The sequence below is a fragment of the Ovis canadensis genome, chromosome 18 (assembly GCF_042477335.2).
Source record: "Ovis canadensis isolate MfBH-ARS-UI-01 breed Bighorn chromosome 18, ARS-UI_OviCan_v2, whole genome shotgun sequence".
Lineage (NCBI taxonomy): Eukaryota > Metazoa > Chordata > Mammalia > Artiodactyla > Bovidae > Ovis > Ovis canadensis.
In genome coordinates, this window is record NC_091262.1 from 71,758,833 (window position 1) to 71,778,163 (window position 19,331).

General features: G+C 35.1%; 1 protein-coding gene across 3 annotated transcripts in view; it reads left to right on the forward strand.

The window, feature by feature from the left end:
• The window catches only part of UNC79 (unc-79 homolog, NALCN channel complex subunit), a 207,344-nt gene that overhangs the window by 30,871 nt on the left and 157,142 nt on the right, over positions 1–19,331 (forward strand). For all 3 annotated transcript variants that reach the window (XM_069559340.1, XM_069559342.1, XM_069559341.1), the window contains exons 5-7: positions 12,439–12,503; positions 17,615–17,703; positions 18,323–18,363. In XM_069559340.1, the coding sequence (XP_069415441.1) occupies positions 12,439–12,503; positions 17,615–17,703; positions 18,323–18,363 (195 nt within the window). The remainder of the gene's footprint in view (positions 1–12,438; positions 12,504–17,614; positions 17,704–18,322; positions 18,364–19,331) is intronic.

The following is a 19,331-nucleotide window of genomic DNA, read 5'->3' on the forward strand; positions in this document are numbered from 1 at the left end:
TTCTTATGCTTTCATGACTTACATTTAAGTCTTTAATTCCTTTTGAGTAAATTTTTTATGAGTAATACAAGATAGGGGTCCAGTTTTATTTATTTATTTATTTTTACATGTGAATATCCAGTTACTGAAGAGACTATCTTTTCTCCATTGAGATTCCTGGCTCCCTTGTCAAATACTAATTGACTGTATATGCTTGGGTTTAGTTCTGGGCTTTCAGTTCTGTTCCATTGGTTGTGGATCTGTTTCTATGTTGGTATCATACTATTTTGATTATTATAGCTTAAAAGTATAGCTTCAAATCAAGGAATGTGATGCCTCAGGCTTTGTTCTTTCTCAGAATTTCTTTGACTATTTGAGGTCTTTTGTGGTTCCTTATAAATTTTAAGAGTGTTTTCTACATCTATGAAATATGTCACTTTAATATTGATAGGAATTGCATTGAATCTATAGGTGGATTTTGGTAGTATTGAAGTTTTGACACTATTAACTGTTCGTCTTCATTAACATGGGAGACCTTTCCATTTATTTATGCTTTCTTTGATTTCTTTCAGCAATGTCTTATAGTTTTCAGACTAGAGGTCTTTCACTTGCTTGGTTAAGTTTATTCCTAAGTATTTTATAATTTTTGATGCTATTGTAAATGTAGTTGATTTATTTCTTTTTCACAAAATGCATTGTTAGTATACAGAAATACTACTAATTTTTGTATCTCTATTTTGTATCTTTCAACTTAACAGAATTCATTGATGAGATGTACGTTTTCTTGTTGTGTTTTCAGGATATTCTGTTTATATTATAATGTCATCTGGAAATAGAAACAAGCTTACATCTTCCTTTCCAATTCTCATACCTTTTATTTATTTTTCTTGCCTAATTCCTCTAGCTGGGACTTTCAGTACTATGTTGAATAGGGGTGGTGGGTACTTTGTCTTGATCTTAAACTTAGAGGAAAAGCTTTCAGCCTTCCACCACTGAGTATGATGTTAGCTGTGGACTTGTTATATATGGTCCTTATTAACGATGAGATATTTTCCTTCTATGCCTCATTTGTTAAGATTTTTTAAATCAAGAAGGGATATTGAATTTTGTCGCTTTTTCTGCTTCTGTTGAGGTAATCATGATTTTTTCTTTCACTCTGCTAACGCAATGTATCATATTTATTGATTTGTGTTTGTTGAACTATTTTTGCATCCTAGTGATAAATCCCACTTGACCTTTGTAAATGATCCTTTTCATGTGCTGCTGAAGTCAGTTTGCTGGTATTTTATTGAGAATTTTTATATCTCTATTCATCAGAGATATTGGCTTTTACTTTTTTAGTAGTGACCTATCTGTGGGCTCCTAAATTCCTGGTGTGTTCACCAAAGTTACTAACTTTGGCTGTATTGGAAATACAGTGCATCTCTAGCCCTATGTGACCTCTAAAATCACTGTTCAGCTTTTAGCCATTAAGCCGTTCAGCTTGTGTTCTCTGCTAGTCCTTGTAGAGCTTTTCTGTGAGCCCATGAAGTTTAGGGTTAAGCCAAGGACCTGAGGAGCATCCTTACACAGATTTATGGGGCCTGTTCTCTGGCATTCCCTGTTCGTCTTCCTTTACTCAATTTCCAGTTGCCTTAGCAATTCTTCACTGTGATGTTTCCTCTACTCACTGAAAATGCTAATTACTTATTGGGCTCCACTTCTTTTTGCTGCAGTTTGGAAATATTCCCAGGCAGAAAACCAAAGTGAATGTAGAACTTAATTTGTGTGTTCTTCCTTTTTTGAAAGATTGCAGTCTTGTGTTAAAATCTATACCCAGTGTCGGAAATGAGTTGCTTTATACATTTTTTTGCAGTTGAAGGATAAGTTCTTATATTATTAAAATATCATGGTTGTAATTGGAAGTTTCCTTATTTCTTCAACAGTGGCTTTATACCATATTCTCATCTTTCTTTCTGGAATTCCAATGACACATATGTTAGATCTTCTCTCCCATGTCGTCTATGGATATTTCTTGCATTATCCTTTCCTATTTCATCTTTCTATGCTTCTTTCAGAATCTCTTTGTCTGATTTTCCTTCCTCCTCATTAGTTGTTTAGCTTCCCAAATGTAGTCTTCATTTTGTTAATTATGTTTCTAAGTTCTAGAATTTCCATTTGGTGCTTTAAAAGTTCCAATTATTTGATTATAATCTCTAATTTGTCTTACTTTATAACATATATTAAGCATATTTGTTTTAAAGTCTGTTTCTGATAACTCAGTATTCTAGATCTCTGGAGGCTCTGATTCTGTTGAATTTCTTTTGCTGTCTTATCTTTTTATGTTCTTAAGAAAAAATTGTGTGTAAGATATTGGATAGAAAAACTATAGAGTTAATTTGAGGTTTAGGATTAAATTGTATTTCTTCAGAAAGTATTTATGTTTGCTTCTGGAAGGAAACTGTAGACATTGGTAACCCAGGTCACTTTGATGAAGCTCAAAAAAAAAAAATCTACGATAAATTCTTGAGATAATTTGAAGCTGGTCTTCAGTCCCTGTGAGGGTTGGTCTATTTCTAGTTCCCCTTTTCTCCTAGGGTGTGACCTTTTGGGACCTCTACCCCACAGCCCAGGGTGATTTTTAGGTTTCCCATTCTTTGGTGGTCAACCAGTTCCAAATTTAGTTCTCTTGTGTCAGAGAGTCTGTTGAAATTGGCTCATGTTGCAGAATTGGCAGAAAGAGAAATAGGCAAAGGAGAAAGAGTGGACTCAGATGCCAGGTCCACCTTTTGGCAATCCCTTCTTCTTTTGGAGCATGGCCCCACAATTCTCCCATAAAATTCTCTGGGTTCATTTGTTTTTTTCATTTAATTGAGTCTGGTTTTCTAAGTATTGCCAGTAGGAGAATTGGCTTGAATTAATTTGTCTATCATTTCTGGGGAAATAGAACTCAGAATTTTTTTTCTATAATATTTTCAGTGGTGGAATGTATATATATTTTCAAGGTCAGGTATATTTAAGAGTGTCTTTCTATTTCATCATGAAAAAAACCTCTGCTTCACTGTGAAAGATATGTAAAAATTGCTTCACTGTTTTCTGGCATTCAGAGTTATAGAAGACAAGCCTTAAACCAGTGATTTTGTCTGTTAGAGGAGTTACTTTTGTTGTTCTTAATTCATGGAGCCTTATCTATTTTTTTAAAAAATAGCTTTTAAAAAATATTGCTATATAAATATCTTTTAATTAATTTGTCGTAGCTTTTTTCCCAAGGAGTAAGCATCTTTTCATTTCATTGCTCAGTCACCATCTGCAGTGACTTTTGAGCCCAAGAAAATAAAGCCTGTCACTGTTTCCATTTTATCCCCATCTATTTGCCATGAAGTGAGGGGACCGGATGGCATGATCTTAGTTTTTTAAATATTGAGTTTTAAGCCAGCTTTTTCATTCTCATTTATCTTCATCAAGAGGCTCTTTAGTTCCCCGCCTTGCGTTCTGCCATTAGAGTGGTGTCATCTGTATTTTTGAGGTTATTGATATTTCTCCTGGCAATCTTAATTCTAGTTTGTGATTCATTCAGCCCAGCATTTTGCATGATGTACTCTGAATATAAGTTAAATAAGCAAAGTGATAACATACAGCCTTGACATACTCTTATCCCAATTTTGAACCAGTCTGCTGTTCCATGTAGGTTCTAACCGTTGCTTCTTGACCTGCTTACAGGTCTCTTACGAGGCAGGTATGGTGGTCTGGTATTCCCATCACTTTCAGAAATTTTCACAGTTTGCTATGATCCATCAAAAGTTATAACATGGTCAATGAAGAAGAATAGAGGTTTTCCTGGAGTTCCCTTGCTTTTTCTATAATCTAGTGGATGTCTGCAATTTGATTCCTGGTTCCTCTGCGTTTTCTAAATCGAGCTTGTACATATGGAAGTTCTCAGTTTACACACTGCTGAAGCCTAGTTTGAAGGATTTTGAGCATTACCTTGCTAGTATGTGAAATGAGCACAATTGTGTGGTAGTTTGAACATTCTCTGGCATTGCCTTTCTTTGGGCTTGGAATGAAAACCGACCTTTTCCAGTCCTATGGCCACTGCTGACTTTTCCAAATTTGCTGGCATATTAAGTGCAGCACTTTCACAGCATCATCTCTTAGGATCTGAAATAGTTCAGCTGGAATTCCATCACCTCCACTAGCTTTGTTCATAGTAATGCTTCTTAAAGCCCACTTGACTTCACACCCCAGGATGTCTGTCTGTAGGTGAGTGACCACACCATTGTGGCTATCCGGGTTATCAAGACCTTTTTCTGGTACATTTCTTCTGTGTATTTTTGCCACGTCTTCTTAATCTCATTTGTTTCTTTTAGGTCCTTACTGTTTCTGTCCTTTATTGTTTCTGTCCTTTATTGTGCCCATCTTTGCATGAAATATTCCCTTTGTATCTCTAATTTTCTTGAAGACATCTCTAGTCTTTCCCATTCTGTTTTTTTCCTTTATTTTTTTGCATTGTTCACTTAGGAAGGCTGACTTATCTCTCCTTGCTATTCTTTGGAACTCTGCATTCAGATGGGTGTATCTTTCCCTCTCTGCTTTTTGCTTCTCTTTTTTTCTCAGCAATCTGTAAAGCCTCCACAACCATTTTGCCTTCTTGCATTTCTTTTTCTTGGGGATAGTTTTGATCACTGCCTCCTGTACAATGTCACAAACCTCCATTGTTCTTCATGCACTCTATCTATCAAATCTAATTCCTTGAATCTATTTGTCACTTCCACTGTATAATCATAAAGGATTTGATTTAGGTCATACCTGAATGGCCTAGTGATTTTACCCTGCTTTCTTCAATTTAAGTCTGAATTTTGCAATAAGGAGCTCTTGATCTGAGCTACTATAAGCTACAGGTCTTGTTTTTGCTGAATGCATAGGTTGGTATAGCTTCTTAGGTTAATTTTCTTCATAACCTAGTTGACTTTTACCCTAACTGAGTAATATTTATTGCATTGAATGAGTGTTTCTAATTTTACTATTTCATTTTTAGTTTAATTACATTTATCATATCTTTTATCTAAATCTGTTTTTGTTTCATTCTGTTAGTGTCCTTTGTCACCCTAAATTATTTTGACTTTCTATTCCTGTTTTTATAGAGGTTTTGTGTTCTTGCTTCATGTTCGAGATGTCACACACTTTCCTAATTTGATTCAATGACTAGATGATGGTCAGACAAATGTTTTCTCTTGTGTTTCAGTACACTGTTTCTTTTCCTTTGAAGTATACATTTGATTGATCCTTCATTTCTTAAAGACAATTTTATTGAGTTATAATTTTCCTTCAGTAAAATAACACATTTTAAGCATAGTTTGATAACTTTTGACAAATGTATATACTAATGTAACAGAAGCTATAATCAACACACAGAACATTTCCATCATCTCCAGAATATCTCCAGCTTTCTTTTCAGTAAGTTCACCATAGACAACCACTGATCTGCTTTCTGTCATTATATACTAGTTTTGCCTGTCCTAGGACTTCATATGAATGGAATCACACAGTATATACTATTTTTGTGTCTGCTTATTTCATTTAGCATAATGTTTTTAGAGTTTATTCATGTTGGTATATCAGTAATTCATTTAAAAAATACTGATAGTAATGCATTGTATGGCTATATCACAGTTTATCCATTGGTTTCTTGGTGAACACTTTTACCTATTATGAGTAAAGCTATAAACATTCATGTAAAAAAGTATTTTTTATGAAGATACACATTTATTTCTCTTAATACTGGGCATGAAAATACTGGATTGTTTGGTAAGTATATATTTAATTTTAAAAGAAATGTTCAAATCGTTTTTTAGAAGTGATTGTTCCATGTTATACTCCCTCCAGAAGTATATTGACAGTCCTAATGCTATATTGTTATCAATACTTGGGATTGTTGGTCTTTTTGATGTTATACATTCTGATAGCCAGGTGGTAATAATACATTGTTGTTTCATTTTTCTGATGACTAGTGATAATGAACATCTTTACAGGTGCTTATTGGCCATTTGTATATATTTTTGTAAAGTTCTCACTGAAATCTTTTGTTCATTTTTAAATTGGATTTCCAGTCTATTAATGTTCAAAATAGAAGACTTGTTTTTCAGATATATATATTATGGATGTGGCCTTTCAGTCAGGGGATTTCCTTTTCAGGTATTTCAAAGAGCAAAATTTTTAATTTAATAAAATTCAATTTATTGATTTTTCTTTTATAGTTTTTCTTCAGTCTCCCCTAAGGTTATAAGGAAATTCTCCAATGTTTTATTCTAGAAGATTTATAGTTTAAACTTTTACATTTAAGTATTTGGAATTAATTTTTTTATATGGTGGGACATAAGGGTTGATTTTTTTGTTTCAGTTCAATTTGTTGAAAAACTTACTCTTTCCACATTGGATTGCAGTGACTATTTTGTTAAAAACTAATTGCTCAGATATGCATGAATCTATTTCATTGTCTATCTTCACACCATTATCATACTATCTTGACTAATGTAGTTTTATAGTAAATCTTGAAATTACGTAGTTTAAATCCTCCAGATTTGTTCCTTTTCAAAATTGTTTTGACTCTTATAGGACTTTTACATTTTAATAGAAATATTACTCTCAGTTTGTCAATTTCTACAAAGCATTCTGGTTTGACTGGGATTACATTGAATATGTTGTTTAATCTGGGGGAGAATTGACATCCTGAGAAAAAGACTCAATATTTAGTCTTCTGATTCATAAATGTGGCAATTCTGACCATTTATTTAGGTGAATAAATAAAAAATTAAATAATGTAAATAAATAAATTAATCTTTAATTTCTTTCAGCATTATTTACTAGTTTTCAGTGTACAGGTCCTACGGATATTTTGTTAAAGGTATTCCTCAATATTTTATATTTTGGGTGCTATTGTAAGTAGTGTTTTAAATTTTAATATTCTACTTGGTTATTGCCATTATATAGAAATATAATTTACTTTTTGTATTGACTTTACATCCTCCAACCTTGCTAAATTCACTTATTTTTTGTAGCTTATTTCTAAGTTTCTTAAGATTTTTTCTGTATACATGATTTGCTTTCTTGCAAATAAAGTTTTTTTTTTTTTTTGCTTTTAATTTGTATGTTTGCCTGCCTACCTACTGGTTTGGTTCCCTCCTCTCTCTTTCCCTTCCTTCCTTCCTTTCCCCACTTCCTTTCTTATTTTCTTTTTCTTATTGCACTGGCTCTTATCTCCAGTTTAGTATTGAATAGAAGTGCTGAACATGGATTTATGTGTTTTTCCCCTTCATTTGTGGCGGGAAAGTGTTCAGGCTTTTACTGTTAAACATGATGTTAGCTGTAGATTTTTCACAGATGCTTTTTATCATGTTAAGGAAGTCCCCATCTATTTATAGTTTGTTGAGAATTTTTATTGTGAATGAATGTTAGTTTTTGTCAAATGTGATTTCTCCTATTAAATGATCATATGACTTCCCCACTTAATTCCATTAATGAGGTGAATTGCATTGATTTACTTTGCAGCGTTAAGCCAACCTTGCATTCCTGGGATATGTTCCACTTTTCAGTTATAGTATCCTGCCAGACTTAATTGCTAATTTTTTGCTAAGTGTCCTTGCTCCTGCATTTATGAGGGATATTGATCTACTTTTCTTTTGTTGTAATGTTTTCATCTAGTTTTGTTTACAAAGTAATGTTGGCTTCATAAAACAAGTTGGAAATTGTTTCTTCTTTTATTTTCTGAGTTTATGTAAGATTTGTATTATTTATTCCTGTAATAGTTAATAGTGAATCCATTTGGTAAATCTATCTGGTCTTGAGGTTTTCATTATGAAAGTTTTACATTATGAATTCAATTGAATAGAATGGGGCATTTAACTGTCTACTTTTTATTGAGTTGAATTTTGTAATTTTGTAACTGTGCTTTTTGTTGAATGTGAGCATTTCATCCAACTTATGTAATTTATTGGCATGTGTCTAGTATCTGCAGTGATGTCCTACCTTTCATTCCTAACATTGATAGTTTGCTTCTTTATATTTCCTAATTCATCAGTCTACCTAGGGGCTTATCAATTTTATTGAACTTTCTAAAAAAACCCACGGCATTTGTTTTATGATTTTCTGTTGGTTTTTTGTTCTCAGTTTTATTGATATGTATTTCTATCTTTATTATTTTCTTCCTTCTACTAACATTGGATTGAATTTGTTCTTTTTGTTTATTATTAAATAGAAGTATCAATCATTCATTTTGGATCTTTGAAATTTTTCAGAGCAAGAATTTAAAGATAAAAATTTCCCTTTAAGCATTGCTTTAATTGCAGCCTACAAATTCAAAATGCTGTGGTTTCACTGTATTTCAGAAACAAATATTTTCTAATATTCCTTGTAATTTCTCTTTGATTTATGGATTGATTAGAAGTAAGCTTTTTTATTTTATTTTATTTTTTTAATTTTTATTTTTACTGTATTTTACTTTACAGTACTGTATTGGTCTTGCCGTACATTGACATGAATCCACCATGGGTGTACACGAGTTCCCAAACATGAACCCCCCTCCCACTTCCCACCCCATATCATCTCTCTGGATCATCCCCATGCACCAGCCCCAAGCATCCTGTATCCTGCATCGAACATAGACTGGCGATTCGTTTCTTACGTGATAGTATGCATGTTTCAATGCCATTCTCCCAAATCATCCCACCCTCTCCCTCTCCCTCAGAGTCCAAAAGTCCGCTCTACACATCTGTGTCTCTTTTGCTGTCTCGCATACAGGGTCATCATTACCATCTTTCTAAATTCCATATATGTGTGTTAGTATACTGTATTGGTGTTTTTCTTTCTGGCTTACTTGATTAGAAGTAAGCTTTTTTAAATGTACAAATATTTGGTTATATTCTAAATATCTTTTTGTTATTTATTTCTAGTTTAATTCTATTGAGATCAGAGAACATAATTTATTCTATCACTCCATTTAGATTGTTGAGGCTTACTTTATGGATGACAATACTGTCTTAGTAAATGCTGCCTGTGCCCTTAACACATGTCTCCTAGACACTGTGTCTGTTCCAGTTGTTGAGTGGAGAATTCTATCATTATCAATTAAGTCAAGTTGTTGAGAATGTTGCTCAAGTCTCCTATTTTTATTGATCTTTTTTGATCTGCTTGTTTTATCAATTACTGAGGGAGGATTGTTGAAATTTACAACACTAATTATGGACTTATTTCTCCTCTAAGTTCTCCTCTAAGTTTTGCTTTATATAATTTTAAATTCTGTCATTAGATACACTCATTTTTATGGCTGTTTTGTAATCTTGATGAATGGACATTTTCATCATTGTGAAATATCCTTCTTTGTTCCCAGTAATATTCTTTGTCTTGGAGTCTACTTGTCTGATATTTATAGAGACATTCCAGCTTTATTATGACTAGCATTTGAATCATAACAGTTTTTCTCTCATCTACTTTTAACATTTCAAGTGTGTTTCTCTTAGGCAGCATATATTTGGGTCATGCTTTTTGAGAAATTTAAATCCTATTTGACAATCTTTGTCTTTTAATGTATTTGTTTAGGCTATTTATACTTAATGTAATTACAGATATTATTAGGCTTCTGTCTGTTATCTTGTGCTAGTTTTCTATTTGCCGCATCTATTTGTTGTTCCTTTTGGATATCTTGCCTTCTTTTGAATTAGTTTTTACTGTTCCATTTTTCTCTCTTTGAATTGTTAGCTACAGCTTTTTTTTTAAAAAAAAATTACAATTCTTAAATTGCAATATGCACATTTAACTTCATAGTCTACCTTCAAATAATACTATACTAGTTTACATGTAATATAAAAACCCTGTACACTTTCATTTTCTCCTTCCCATCCTTTTAGTTTCTTATCAAATATTTTGCTTTTCAGTTGCTAAGTTGTGTCCAACTCTGCACCCCCATGGACTGCAGCATGCCAGGCTTCTCTGTCCTTTGCTATCACCCAGAGGTTGCTCAAACTCATGTCCATTGAGTTGGTGATGCCATCCAAACATATGATCCTCTGTCACCCCCTTCTCCTCCTGCCCTCAATTTTTCCTAGCATCAAGGTCTTTCTCAATGAGTTGGCTCTTCACATCATGTGGTCAAAGTATTGGTGCTTCAGCTTCAGCATCAGTCTTTCCAATGAATATTCGGTTTTGATTTCCTTTAAGATTGACTGGTTTGATCTCCTTGTTGTCCAAGGGACTCTCAAGAGTCTTCTCCAGTACCACAATTTGAAAGCATCAGTTCTTCAGTGTTCAGCCTTCTTTATGGTCCAACTCTCACATCCATACATGACTACTGGAAAAACCATAGCTTTGCCTATACAGACTTTGTCAGCAAAGTGATGTGTCTGCATTTTAGTACACTGTCTAGGTTTGCCATAGCTTTTCTTCCACGGAGCAAGTTTTTTAATTTCATGGCTGCTGTCACTATCTGCAGTGATTTTGGAGCTCAAGAAAATAAAATATGCCACTGTTTCTACTTTTCCTCCATCTATTTGCCATGAAATGATGGGACCAGATGCCATGATCTTATTTTTTGAATGTTGAGTTTTAAGCCAGCTTTTTCACTCTCCTCATTCACCCTCATCAAGAGGCTCTTTAGTTCCTTTTCAGTTTCTGCAATTCAGTTCAGTTCAGTTTCTCAGTTGTGTCTGACTCTTTGCAAACCCATGGACTGCAGCACGCTAGGCTTCCCTGTCCATTACCGACTCCTGGAGCTTACTCAGACTCATGTCCATTGAGTCTGTGATGCCATCGAACCATCTCATCCTCTGCCGTCCCCTTCTCCCGCCTTCAATCTTTCCCAGCATCAGGGTCTTTTCTAATGAGTCAGTTCTTTGCATCAGGTGGCCAAAGTATTGTAGCTTTAGCTTCCACATTAGTCCTTCCGATGAATAGTCAGGACTGATTTCTTTTACGACTGACTGGTTTGATCTCCTTGCAGCCCAAGGGACTCTCAAGAGTCTTCTCCAATGCCACAGTTCAACAGCGTCAATTCTTTGGTGCTCAGCTTTCTTTACAGTCCAACTCTCACATCCATACATGACTACTGGAAAAACCGTAGCTTTGACTAGATAGACCTTGGTTGGCAAAATATTGTCTCTGCTTTTCAATATGTTGTCTAGGTTGGTCATAGCTTTTCTTCCAAGGAGCATGGCTGAAGTCACCATCTTCAGTGATTTTGGAGCCCAAGAAAATAAAGTCTGACACCATTTCCATTGTTTTCCCATCTATTTTGCTATGAACTGATGGGACCAGATGCCATGATCTTACTTGTCTGAATGTTGAGTTTTAAGCCAGATTTTTCACTCTCCTCTTTCACCTTCATCAAGAAGCTCTTTAGTTCCTCATTGATTTCCGCCATTAGAGTAGTATCATCTGTATATCTGAGGTTTAGAATATGGCAATTTAGAAAAATGTCCTACTTTCAAACATATAATCCTATTACTTTTTTATGGTATAATATTGTTAACTAAATGCTTTGGGCTGTGGAATATTCTGGATGATGATAAGTAATTGTAATTCTCGTTCTGATCTGTCTCAGTTCACTTGGTTCTTGTCTTCACTCTGTGTGTATACTGAGTTGAGGAGTTGGGTATTAACAGATTAGCAGAGGTTTAGACTGTGGGTAATGTGTGAAGGTCAGTTCGATCCCTGGGTTGGGAAGATCCCATGGAGGGCATGACAACCCACTCTGTATTCTTGCCTGGAGAATCCTATAGGACAGAGAGACCTGGTGGGCTATGGTCCATAGGGTTGCAAAGAGTTGGGCATGACTAAAGTGATTTAGCAAGTACAACATATGAGAGAGATACATTGCATGTGGGCAAGAAACTCATCTTTTCAGTCTCCACATTTGATGGGGATGGGGTGGAAATGGAATGGTGACATAACCACTTTTAGAGGTTATTATGAATCTGAAAACTTCTTGGTGCCAAAAATCTAGGCCTAGTATGCTATAGTGAAAAGAACAGGGTTTTGAGAACCAAGAGATATATGTTCTAGCTGCAGCTTGTCACTTACTAACTTTGTGATCATAGGGACCTAACCTTTTAGATTTTAACTTACACGTAAAGTGAGTTTAGTAATCTGCTGTATCTATCCCACAGAGTTGTTTGGAGGATCAAGTGAAACCATAAATGTAAAAACTTATAAAAATTTACTAGGCATATCATCATGAAATAATATTATGGTTTTTGGGCATGCCACCTTACACTAGCTTATCTTCCCCATGGGAAAATGGATAGAGTTTTGATGGTTTTACCAAATTAGAAAATACTTCATAGATTAAAAAAAATAATTATTTTAGAAAATCTGGTGATGGTTCTATTTAGGAAAAAGAAAAGTAATGAAAAAAAATTTTTTGTTTTACTAGTTTTTACTAGGGCACAAATACTTTCAGTGAGAAATACTCATCAGCTATGCTTTGCTTTACAGCTTGGAACCCCATCCACTGCCAGCACATCGAATGCCACAATGCAATTAACAAACCAGCTGTGAAGGTACTGTTTTTTTAGAGCTGGGGCAATATTGTATTGTCAGTAGCCAAATTGTCAGGAGCAAATTCTTAAATGAAAGGGAGATTGCATCCTTCTCTGTAAAACAGAAGCCTATTCTCTGTGGTAATCTCAATTAGTGTACTCTGCTTTGATCTGACTGTATTTTGGTGGGTTGGTTCAAGACAGAGCAATGCATAGTGGTGTCTGCAAATTTGTGTCTGAGTTCATAGCCAAGTGCTGTCGGAAACTGGCATAGTTCAGAATAATCCTGGTGAAACATTTACATAGTCCTTGACTGCTTTCTATTTGGGCTAATAAACTCAGAGTTTGCTACAAATTATGAGTGGCCTAGTGTATTATTATGTGAATTCAAAGTCATAGGACAAAAATAGATAAATTTGTGAAGTCAGCTCAATTCACAAATGCAACTTTTGTTGAAATGACTGAGAGGTTGCTGGATAGCAAACACATAGAAAATTACAGTAGAGGTAAGGGAACAGTGGTTTAGAAAGGTCAAGTAACTCTCCTAAGGTCACACAGCCTAAACCAGGTACCTTGACTCTCAGCCTTATTCTTTTTCTACCACATCAAATTGGTTCTGTCCTGTTATGACCCTGAATCTTTGAAGTTGAATATTAAAAAAAATGATCACATCACTTAACAAAATTATTTATGGTATATTTGTCAGATACAACACTAGGATAGAGAGACCTGTGTCTGGATTTGCAAAGGTTAATTTTTATATTACGACAAGTGGGAATTAGGCCAAGTGACTAAAGTTCAAGTTACTTTTTAGAACCTATTGTCATTGGAGTTTACCTCCCTTGTTCTATAGATAGGTAGACTGTGAAGATTACCAAATAATAGAAAGATAATATTATCATTTTATAGAAACAGAGTAGAAAAGGTAAATGAGATATAAAAAGTATGAATGGAACCACAAAAATATAAATGAAATAAAATATGTTTCATATACCAGAAGTGGAAAAGGAGTGCCAGACATCACATTGTCATCTAGACATGTTTTACCAACAAAGAACATCTTTGTGTTATTATGCTTTATCTTTTCTTTTGATGAAAGCAAATTGGATGAATTTATGCTTCCTGGTGGCTCAGACGGTAAAAAATCTGTCTGCAGTGCAGGAGATTCGGGTTTGAGTCCTGGGTTGGGAAGATCCCCTGGAGAAGAGAATGGCAACCCACTCCAGTATTCTTGCCTGGAGAATCCCATGGACAGAGAAACCTGGCAGGCTATAGTCCCTGGGGTTGCAAAGAGTCGGACACAACTGAGCAACTAACACTTTCATGCTGAGAAAGAGCAGGTGAGGGTAACCCAACAATGGCAGCACAGTCCTCTCCCATTCTACTATGTGTGCCCTTCTGTGAACATCCGTAGACGTCTGGGGTTCATAGGTACTTTCTAGTGTGAGGACATTTTGAGCTAAATGAAGGTGAGTTTGAATGTTATTCACAGAATTCAGCTTAATTCTTCACAATGATGAGACTTTCACGGTTCCCCTGGTTTCTATATCTATCTTTTCTTCTCTGCCTGAGTCACAATGTCCTCTTTTGGTTTACCCAGACATCAACAGAAAATCTGTCTAATTTTCCAGTTATTTTTACTTGATTTTATGTCAGGCTGCATTCTGATTAGAAATGGTTTTTGGCTTCCTTCCCACAGAAATCATCACGAATTAGAAATTCTCCCTCTCTTCTAGGCAAACAGTCCAGTCCTCTCCTCTGGACCAGCTTCACTTTTCACAGGCTGTTCCCTATAGCCAGTCCTCCAAAATAAGCCCAACCATTCTACCTTCTGTCATTTTTTAAATGGAGGTAAAATTCCCATAGCATAAAACTGACGGTTTTAAAGTGGACAATTAAGCGGCATTTACCACATTCACAACATTCTGCAACTACCACCTCTATCTAGTTCTAAGAAGTTTTTCTCATCCCCAAAAGTTTACTTTCTCAACCCCAGTTTTCCTAAAGAACTTCCTTTTGCATTTTTGCTCTACACTTCCCAGAGAGGTAATATTATTACTGACACTTCCTGTGCTGGGGCTAGTTTTACTACAGGTCTGGCTCAGGGTTGCTCTTTCTTTACAATATAAGCACTCCCCAAATACATGGAGATATGAGCATCGGACAATAAATCAAGTTACCTCAAATTCAGATGCTTATAGAGTAATGTTAAATGAGAAGGAAATTATGAAATTACACAGTATGATGCCTATTTAGCTTAAAAACTGGGTATAAGGATTTCATAGTCACATTCACAGTGAAAATGAACTGATAATGCTCATTAAAATGTTACTAGTGACTGCATTGAGATGGAGGATTAATGAGCTATTTAGATTTTCTTCCTTCCTTTTCTCCATTTTCTGAAGCCTCTACCTTGGGCATGTATTATATTTATAGACAGAAAATATCTATTTTAAAATGTAACAGATCAGTCAGATATGAACATATTAATATGGTTGTAAACTGATCTGTTCAGAGTAGAATGGGATTGACAGTACTAGCCACAAATCTAGTTATGGGTTATGTTAATTCATTTAACATGTCAGAGGTCAACTAGCTAATCACTATTAACTATTTATAGTTATAACATCCTAGGAGTTTTTTGGGGGGAGTGGAATGAAAAAATATCTTTACTTAACAGAAGTGTCAATGACACAATAGAAATGACAGCAAATTAACTATACTGAAGAACAGGTCCATATAGGGTGCATGGGAAAACCTCGAGGAAACGGATTTATCTTCACAAAAAACCCAGTATCTCCATAACAGAGAGGCATAACGCTAGGCAGTAACTGTTACCAAACTAAGCTTGGATTTTCCCACCTGCGTGCAGTAAAGCTAAAACTACTGATACCGGGTTGTGGTGAAGGCAAGTGCAGCATTTATTGTAATGTGCTGTACAAATAGTCTCAGACAGGTAGTGCTGACACAGCAAAGCATCTTCAAAGGCCAAGTGAGGTGAGGGAGCTGGAGGCGGTCTCAGGGTGGTCTATGGTCTGTGGTCAGCTCGAGCACAATTCTCCGATTGGTTGAAGGTGAGGTAACACAGTGGTGTCACAGGGGTTAACATTATCAGTCCTTAGGCACAGTATGTTTGGGGCTACATACTCATGATCATCAAGTAAATTTCTTCCATTTGGTGGTGGTTTTAGTATCTATAAAACAACCTGAGAAATGTTCATCAGATACTGTTATCTGGGTAACTTCAGAGAGGAGCTACAGCAGAAGCTTGGGGGAAGTGTCTGTCTCCGGGAGGCCCCATCAGGTCCTGCTTGGTTACATAGTAGTGAAAGTTGTTCAGTCATGTCTTTCTCTTTGTGACCCCATGGACTATACAGTCCATGGAATTCTCCAGGCCAGAATACTGGAGTGGGGATCTTCCTTTCTCTTCTCCAGGGTATCTTCTCAACCCAGGGATCGAACCCAGATCTCCCACATTGCAGGTGGATTCTTTACCAGCTGAGCTACCAGAGAAGCCTGGTTACATAATAATTTGCCAAATAGAAAAATATTATCTATTTTTCTTTGCAATAGGTTGCAAAAAAGTAAGAGCAACAGCTGAAAGTTATGATAGATTCTAAAATGAAAGTATGTTGGAAATATAATCTGTTATACCACACTCTGCTTTTTGGTTTTACTTGGCGCTACTTGAAATATCACCTTGTGAAATATTTGGATCCCAGATAATTACCGTACACAGGAGTCAGCAATGGCTATGGCTATGGCTCTCAGCCAAATTTGGCCTGCTGCCTGTTTTTGCAAATAAAGTTTTATTGGAACACAGCTATGCTTATTTGCTTATTCATTGTCTCTGGCTGCTATTATGCTACAACAGCAGGGTTGAGTAGTTGTGACAGAAAATATATGACCCACAAAACCTGAAATATTTACCCTTTGGCCATTTGCAGAAAGTTTGCCAGTCCCTGATTTGACTCACCAAAAAGTGATTATTTGTTGCATCAAAGTAAGCATGAATCCTAGCTAAGGAAAATTTTCACAATGGGCCTTTAGCACCAGGGAATATATAATTTACAGATTTTGATGGTATAATTATTTAAATTTAGAAATTCTAACTCTTGCTTCCACAACCATTGAAACCCCTAAGGGTTTTAACTTTAAATGACAAGTTGTTTGGGTTATAAATTCAGTTCACTTGTTCCTTTAAATTGGTAAAAAAAAAAAAAAAAAAAAAAGGCAACAAAAGCTAAAGAAAAGGCAGAGTGAAGTTTTAGAAGAATTTGTGTCCTAGGCGTGTTAACTACATACTTAGCTATAGCATGGATTGATTATTTCTTGAAAGGCAGGAACAGAATTCAAAATTTCTTTGGTAAGTCATAAATGTTTAGACTAATGCAAAGCACAAAATCCAGTTAGTCATCGAATATTTTGTTCATTTGATTTAAAACATCCAAGTATTTGAAATATCCTAGTGATCACCTAACATTAACACTTTTCATCTTTGTACTTAGGCTAATGAAAACAGCCATAAATAATTGAACAGAATACTGCACAGTTAAACAAACTACAGATCATATGTGGACAAAACAAACCAAAACAAAACACCTGAAAGTGAAAGTTGAATATCTAGATTTTAGATTCCCGAGTAAGAAAAGGGAATCACTCAATGTTAGATTTAATGCTAAATTTTCTGAATGAGGTCTGTTGAGAAGCAAAATTCTCTACTGCCAGCATTTTGCTAATAGTTATGATTTTTACATTTTAATAATGCATTTTCCTTTTCCCAAAGAGAGATTACTGTGTTTACCACCTTAAAGAAGGAATTACTGTGTGAGTAATACAGAAGCAATTTGAACAGCCACCAAATGAGATGATTTTTTATCTTTATAGAATGAGGGTGGATTTCTTGACACTACTTGTTACTTGCATTGCAAATAACAAGAGAAATAAAAAACCACACTAGTCACATTTAAACTGGCGTGTTGGAAAAACAATTTTAGGTTGAATGGGTTTTACTAAAAAATGTTTATTCTGCTTTGCTTTCGAAAATCTGTTATTGAAACATTTGTGTCCTTGACATAGGGGACATGATAAACAGGGCAAGAGAGTTCATTCTGTCTTTTCCTGTGTTTCAGATGTGTATAGACCCCTCCTTGTCTGTAGCTTTGGGTGATAAACCACCCCCGTTGTATCTCTGTGAAGAATGCAGCCAGCGGATTGCAGGGTAGGTGCAAGAAAAGGCAATCTAATAGGGCAACGCTGAGAAGAATAAGCACTTCGTCTTATATTGATTACGTTACCCTCCTTCCCCATTAGCCTCTCTGTTTTATAAAGGTTAGCTTGTCAGATATTTAATATATAGCAAACTTTCATTTGAAAAGACATCAGCTTTGAAATGTTTCAGTATTTCTCTCCATGTGACAAAAGGCAGCAATTCCACTTAAAAAACAGCTCCAATTTTCAAGTGACCCTGGTAAAAAGGCCATAGTGAAAAAGAAAAGAAAGCTGTGGTTTTCAAACTTGACATAAAATTCATATGGTTTTTCTGTGCTTGTTAGTTTCACAGAATCACACTCAGCTTTCTACAAATCATGCTGTATTTTGGCTGACTTAATTAGCATCTGGAGAATATCATTTAAAGATAACTGAATATGATGAAATGCCTATAATTTAAAATTTAACTGGAATGCATTAAACATTTAAAAAGTTTATTAGGATAGTGCTCTTAATTACATGTCCTTTCTATTAGAAGTGTTTTAACAATAGCGTGTAGCTTATAAACATTCATGTGGAAGGATAACATTGCAGAAAGGCTCAAAAATGGATTCTGTTGTTCTTTATAGGGACCACAGTGAATGGCTGATTGATGTTCTTCTGCCGCAAGGTATGGTTTACTTCAGGAAGGATGAATAATAAGTAATTGTGACAGATGGTACAGGTGATTTGTCTCCTTTTCTACTGTTTTTATTTTACAAAGACAGCAACCAAAGTATTATTTGCTATGAATATTCCTTTATATGAAGCATTGTATCAATGTCTTGGTTGTAATATACCCACGCATGAATATTAAGGGAAGAAGTATCACTTCTACCAAAATTAAGGGTAGATGTTGGAATTAGGATTCTGTATGACCAAAGCTGAATTCTGTCTTAAGGGATTTTCTGTGTATATAACAGGTGTTGCCAATGGTATGCTTGCTGTGCCAGGTCAGAAAGAGAATAAAGAACAGCAGTGAGAAGAGCATTGAATAATAGGTCTTTCTTTTGCCACTGTTTCTAGCTCTGTGTTTTTAGGAAAAATCATTCAATCATCTTGAGTGTCAGTTTCTCCTTCATTAAAATGGGGATAATTAAATATATCTGGCCCATTTCAATGAAAAGATGAGATTGTAATGCTTGCAGTTTGTTAGAGTTCTGAAAGCTATGCCTGGTAAGCTGGTAGGTCAAAGACAGAACGTTTCTCTATGTATGGGGAGGCAGATAATCCAGTTACCTAACTGCAGGCTGAAATGACCAGGAAAAATACTCAGGAAGGCAGAGGAAAGATAAAAGGTGAAAAAAGCTGGGGTCATACTGAGTATAGATCAGGCACACAGGAGGAACTTGATCTATAACTTCAGAGGTAGATAATAGAAGAACTTACATGAAAGAATTTACGTGTAACACCTTATGTTAACTACATTCAGTTTTTTTTTAAAAAAAAAAAACTAAAGTACTTTGCTTGATGATAATTATACACCATTTCCTTATAGTTTAACTCAATATTATATTATCTCAACCTTAAGAAATAAATTATTTAATGAGTGCTCTGCATTTGTAAAGTGGATCAATAATGTCAGCTCTATATCCTTCA